This window comes from Rhinopithecus bieti, unplaced genomic scaffold (assembly GCF_001698545.2).
Source record: "Rhinopithecus bieti isolate Rb0 unplaced genomic scaffold, ASM169854v2 scaffold_54524, whole genome shotgun sequence".
Lineage (NCBI taxonomy): Eukaryota > Metazoa > Chordata > Mammalia > Primates > Cercopithecidae > Rhinopithecus > Rhinopithecus bieti.
In genome coordinates, this window is record NW_016821081.1 from 28,237 (window position 1) to 34,811 (window position 6,575).

The 6,575-nt window shown below is 44.4% G+C and overlaps 1 protein-coding gene across 1 annotated transcript in view; it reads left to right on the top strand.

Annotated features, from left to right (window-relative positions):
* The first annotated feature begins 402 nt into the window (after positions 1-402).
* LOC108520688 (SH3 domain-containing kinase-binding protein 1-like) overlaps positions 403-6,575 on the top strand; it is a 127,069-nt gene continuing 120,896 nt past the window's right edge. The window contains exon 1 of the mRNA XM_017860158.1: positions 403-568. Within this exon, the coding sequence (XP_017715647.1) occupies positions 518-568 (51 nt within the window). The 5' untranslated portion in view covers positions 403-517. The remainder of the gene's footprint in view (positions 569-6,575) is intronic.

Consider the following 6,575-nt stretch of genomic DNA (forward strand, 5'->3'; position numbering starts at 1 on the left):
TGTCCACATGTAAGTAATGAGCGTTCGCTGGTGCAGCTCTTAATGGTGAGAACGGATGTTGAAGAAAGCAAACACCATATGCCCTTTGTTTCCCGTGCATGTCCTCTTCTGGAGGCCTGGGTGGAGTGTTTCAGCTGTCTCAAATAATCTCCATTTGCTGTTACTGCAGACTCTGCGGTTCTCCAGCTCTCTCCTCTCTGATGTTAATTATAACTTCTTCCTAATTAGGTGGCTCTTCCTCCTCCTCAGTCATACAGGTTCCACACTCTCAAGTGCCAGAGGTTGGATTACTTTTCACTTGATTTGTGACAGAAATAAGTGCAAAGAATTACAAAAAAAAAATCCACCAGTGTGAGTGTGTAGTGGGAGGGGCAGGCGGGTTGGGTACGGGACAGGATGCTTAGAATAATTTTGCTGCCAAGTGAATCAGAGAGACTTGCAGTTCTCGGAGAGCACGGAACTTACTCCTTCCCAGAGTTCAGACACAGCCAGAAATTACCATTTCATACTTCACAGAATGGAGGTTTCAGCAGCCAAAGCCCCAAGTGCTGCAGACTTGTCTGAGATTGTAAGTAGGCCATACATCTGTTTTGATTGTTACGATGTCTGCATCTTTTGTAGCCTGTTGCCCAACTACTTTGTAGGCCAAGAGGGAGGCATGATGGGGAATTTGGTCTCAGGTCAGTCCTTCCAAGATGGTGACCAACATTGTTTTCTGCTTGGCCCCAGGTCTCAGTTTTCTGGTTTGTAGCCGAAGGGTATTTCTTTCACTAAGCCCTTGTCTGTGATAGAAGTGGATTCTTTTGGCTGAGTTCCTTTTGTAGTGGCATTTATAAAGATTTTGAACAGCTCTGTCATCTGGTTTGGTGGCTCTTTCCTTCTCTGATCACTATAGACAGCCAGGTGAGTTTTCTCCAGGGGATGCTGCACACAGGCAGCTGCATGCAGCCAAACCCCCTGCAGGCATCCATTTCTGCAGTGAGGTACCCCTCTCAGGGGTTGGGAGCAGGTAACATTTCCGATGCAGCTGGCAGTTTTGGGAATCTGAGAGGAAGCCAGGTGTGGAATTTAGCTTTCCTGTAGTGTGAAGAAATAAAGGGAGTGGGGGTAAGAATGAGATGGGAGACAGGAGAGAAAGTCAGCTTGGGGTCAGTCAAGAGCACTGTCCTGTTGCCAGATGCCAATTGAGGTGTCAGGACAGGTTCAGTTCCCCGCTCAGCTAACTGTGCAGCCATGGGCCGCTAACCAAGATCTCTCCGAGTCTTACTTTTCTCATCTGAAAATCTCCATCCTACCACCTCACAGGGTTACTGGATTGTTTGAAGTAGTGAATGTGAAGGCACCTGGTGCTTGGTTGCCATCCTTCTCCTTTTCCGTGGCACTCTATGCCATAAATGCAAGCAGTGTGCTGGGCTCTGTGAGATGCCACCAGTGTTGCTGTCCTGGCTTGTTTCAGGGCAGCTTTTGTGGCCACTAAGTTCTCATGGTCAGTGTCATAGGTTTGATCTTGGGGTCGACCAATTGGCCTTGCTTAAGTACGTAGCCCCAGGTTGCCCTTTTAGTCATGGCCAGGTACCCGCCTCCCAAAACAAGGTCCTGAGGAAGGGGTATGAGTGAGTCATGGTTATGTCTCATAGATAATGTTTAAGTTTAAAGATGATGGGAACTGGGGACCCAAGTTAGGAGGCTATGTTACAGGTCCTTGGGGAGAGTGATAATTCAAAAGACCCCTTTCCCATCTAGCTTTGAGTTTCCAACTTATTAAAACCTATATTCAGCCAGAGCGAGGGAGAAGGAAAACAAAAGGTAAACCTCGGCCAGGCACAATGATTTATGCCTGTAATTCTGGCACTTTGGGAGGCCAAGGCAGGAGGATTGCTTGAGCCCAGGAGTTCGAGACCAGCCTGGGTAACATGGTGAGACCCTGTCTCTACTTAAAAAAAAAAAAATTAGCCAGGAATGGTGACACACGCCTGTAGTCCCAGCTACTCAGGAGGCTGAGGCTGAAGGATTGACTGAGCCTGGGAGGTCGAGGCAGCAGTGAGCCATGATCATGCTACTGCACTCCAGCCTGGGTGACAGGAGTGAGACCCTGTGTCAAAAAAAATGAAAATAAAAATTAACCTTGATTGAAAACGGCTGAGCAGTCATCTGAATTCTGATTCAGAAGTACATGTAGGAGACCGCCTTGGTACTTTTCCATTGTGTTGTTTCATTTAATGTGTTTATGAATTTAGGCAGCCACCATGCACGTCGGTCAAGCCCCAGTTGCCTTTCGTGTGAGTGTGTGTGTGTGTGTGTGTGTGTGTGTGTTTAGGGCACTTTCTAGAGCCTGCTCTGTTAATTAACTGTACTATGTGCTTTATATTTGCTGTGAGTTAATTGCTGATGATGGTGTTCCCTTGCCAGTCACAAGTTCTCCCACCCCTTTCCCCCATTTAATTCCTCGTATTTCATCTCATCCATAGGCTCAAGTTGTTTGTCTTTGACTGGCAATACTCCTCAATAATTGTGTATCAGTGATCTCTGACACAGTGCTAACTTTTATCACTGATTACAGAGAGACATTGTATAAATCATCAGGACAGTTTGTTTTGCGTATGATGATTTAAGAGCACCTCTTAATCAACATCAAAGTAATGTATCAGAGTGCTAACCTTCAGTACTTTTCTGCTGCTTTTCATTGAAATCCACTTTCTTTTCTGTGGTCTACTGGGCCTTGTATGGTCTGGCTTTGCCTACCTTTTCAGCCTCATCGGGGTCATCTTCCCACTCAGCCACTGCCTTCTACCATATCGAGTTCTTGCCTGTCTGAGCACTGTCTCTGGGTCCGGGCACTTGCAATTCTCACTGCTGGGAATGCCCCCCCCCTTTTTTTATTTTGGCTCCTTGCTTGGCTGGCCCTTTCTCTTCTTTCAGGTACCACTCTATGTAGCCCTCCAGGGCCATTTTGTCTCAAGGGCCAGCCTCCCATCTTGAGTTTCCTTTCTCCATTCCCATCACATCACCACATTTATTTCCTTTACAGTCCTTATATCACAGCCTGTAAATATTTTGTTAACTCGTTGATATACTTGATATTTGATGTCTCTCCCACCAGAATTTTAGCTCCATGAGGGCAGGGGCCTTGTCTGTCTTATCCCTACCATATCCCCAGCTCGTAACTTGATTCTAGATGCATAGAAAATGCTCAACAGATATTTGTTGAATGAATAGTTGCTTTGGATAATTAATATGGTGAATGACTTTTAAGTAGTTTGTGACTGCAAGCTGATAGAGCCAGTCCCATCTTTTATGTGGCTGGACCCCTCTCCATCTGCATCCATCACTGCTCTGGCACTTTGGGAGCATTTCAGACCCCAGGGCACTGTTTCCCTCTCTTGGCCAGCCCCTGGCTGGTGTCTGGGATAACCCTCTGTTTTAAGCATCATTTTTGTTCTCAAAATGAAAACCACCTGTCTTCAAAGTGATTTGCTTAAAATAAATGCTTTATTTCTTTACTGAGACCTTCTTCCCTTTCTGCCTTTCTCCACCTCCTGCCAAGAATAACACGAAAAACCCCATTATCTTGGAAAGTGGTTTTCCCTCTGGTTAGAATCCAAAGCCAGATGACTTACCACCAAATGTGCTGGGGTCATAGCTTTCCCCTGCCCTGCTGCTCTCAGATGTTAGTGAGGTCTTGGCCTTGGCACTTCCCTTCTTTGTATATTTCCTTGAAACTTCCTTCCTACAGGTAAAGAAGCTAGTCCAAGGTACCACCTAAATGACAGTGGGGGTAGGGCCCATGTCTAAGTAGCACTCTGTGGCAGACTGTTTGCCAGCTCACTGACACCTTACACCAATTCCAGGGAGTTGACAGTTTTTACCCCCATTTTAGAGATAGCAAAATGGAGGCTCACTGAGGTTAGGTGACTTGTTCTTAAGCACATAGGTTGCAACCAGCCAAGATCAGAAACCAGGCTTGTCTGACTCCCAAATTCATCTTTTATTTGTTGATGTACTCAGGGTCTCCCAGAGATTTATCGACCAAGTTCTGCAGTTAAAAAAAAAAAAAATCTGGCAACCTGGTCCATGGTACACATCCATGTAACTGCAGTAAGTTTCCTGAAACAGTAGCTGCCTTCACTGTGTGTGATGCCCTCTTGTATTCTCCATTCCATTCAACAGATGCTTGTCAGGACCTTCTAAACTGATTACGTGGCCCACCGATTGGTGGCAATCCATTTGAAAACAGTTTGAGGGACATAGTGTAGGTGAGGTGTAAACTATGCTTAGTTTTTATAGAGGTTTACATGGTGTAAGCTATTAAAAGAATTTTTATGGCATATAATATACAGCACATGAGGTACAGCTGTTGAATTTTCACAAACTAAGCACGTCTGCATAACTAGCACCAGATCAAAACACACGCCATTGATTTAAGCTTCTTTGAATCAAGACAGAGGCATGGAGTACAACAGAAACTGATAGCCCCTCAGTTTGTCGTGAATTACGCACATACAGCTTACTCCATAGGCAGACTCTTTTTGGAGGTCCATAGCTTGCCTTTCCAGTGATGGGGCCTGGCTGGCGTTTGTTTGAGGATCTAACAATCACCGAAGGAGTCGAATGTGGCTTCTGTAATGGCCTCAGAAATTAGCACAAAAGGAGGGCTGACTGAGAATGTGCCTGGTAAAATGTGAACATAGAGGAAGAAGAAAGGGCAAGGCCCCGTAGTTAAGTACAGAAACGTTAGGGTGTGAGAATTTGTGGTCATAGTAATTGAGACCAATTTTACTGAAATGGAGGGCGGCGAAAGGAGGAAGGAAAAGGAATTTGTGATTACAGCAGCAAGCCCCTAGAGGTTAATGAATGTCTCTATAAAATAAGGAATATCTACCTCTCATGGCGAGTGTTGACTTATTAGAGAAAATTGTTTTAGTATCCTGAAGTAAAATGCTTAATTCTTGGCAAAAGATATAGATGCATCTCCTTGCAAAAGCAAGCTAAAGCAACTTTGCTTTCATAATGCATGGGTTCTGTAAAGCTGTCTTGGTGGACACGCCGTATGTAATTCATCATAATGGGGTGTGCATAGGAATGAAAGGGAGTGAATATCGTAACATGCCTTGAAGCATTGAGTGCTAGGTTACAAAGGGCATTAATTAATACAACTTTATGGGATTCATTTATAGCTCACTTTTAGTCAAACTGAAATAGCTTTCCTGAATCAGGGACTTTGGGATAATAATAAATCCTTTTGTCTTTGTTGATCAGATAAGTTCTTATTCACTGACTTCCTGTTACTTTCTTGGCACCCAGAGTCATGCCTGAGCACTAAGAACTTGCTGAATGAATGGAAGGAGTAAGGACAAAAAGAAAATCATAGCTAGCATTTAATGAGTGTATACTGTGTGCTTTGCCTCTTTTGTCTGATTAAGTCATCACTTCAAGCCTGTGAGGCAGGCACTGTTATCATTTTCCTCTTTATTTATTTTTCTATTTATTGAGACAGGATCTCACTTTGTCACTCAGGCTGGAGTGCAGTGGTACAATCACAGCTCACCGCAGCCTTGACTTCCTGGGCTCAAGTGATCTTCCCACCTGTCAGCCTCATGAGTAGCTGGGACTATAGGTGCACACCAAAATTCCTGGCTGTTTTTTTTTTTTTTTTTTTTTTTTTTGTGGAGACAGGGTTTCACCGTGTTGCCCAGGCTGGTCTTGAACTGCTGGGCTCAGTGATCTGCCTGCCTGGGCCTCCCAAAGTGTTGGGATTATAGGTGTGAGCCACCATGCCCAGCATTATCCCTTCTTTTAGAGCCACCTTATATCCTCTACTTGCCTGGGGACGGTTCTGGTGTATGCCTGTTGTCCTCACATTAACATTGACATCACCTGCTTTCATTCTCAGATGTCCTGGTCAGATGATAAACCATTTCACTCTGAAATGTTCTGGTTTGGATAGACAGATGAGGAAACTGAGACACAGAGAAACCACATCACTTTCCATGCTCACCAATCTAGTAAGATGTAAAGGTGGAATTCTTTCCTGAGAGTCTGATTCCAGGTCATGTTGTCTGATCACTAAGTTCTGGTGTTTCACAATTTAAGCCAAGGGAGAAATAATATAGAAAACCACTCTTTATGTTTTCAGCTTCAGTATTTAGTAAAATCACTGCCAAGTTAGCATCTGAAGTAGGTTAATGTGACTCAGGGCAGTGGGAATGTGCTAGGTAAAGACTCATTGAAACCCTAAGTGTGTGTTCATTAGTAAACCTGGACAACTAGTACCCTAGAATGATAATAGCATTCACATGTGCATGGTGTTTTATCGTTTACAAAACCTCTTCTCCCATGTTATTGTGTTGAAGCTTCTTGTGCACTCAGAGGTGGGAGGTGGATGGCCAGTGGTGGGATTCTCAGTTTACAGAGGAGGGTGGGGTAATCAGCAGGGTGGTACAGTTGCCTGCCTGAGGCTTCACGGCTAGAAAAGAGGCAGATCCAGGATTCAACCCAGGTATTCTGCCTTGGTGATCAGTGCATTCCACTCTACCACAGGTGCCTTTTAGTCATATATATGTATATATATATATATA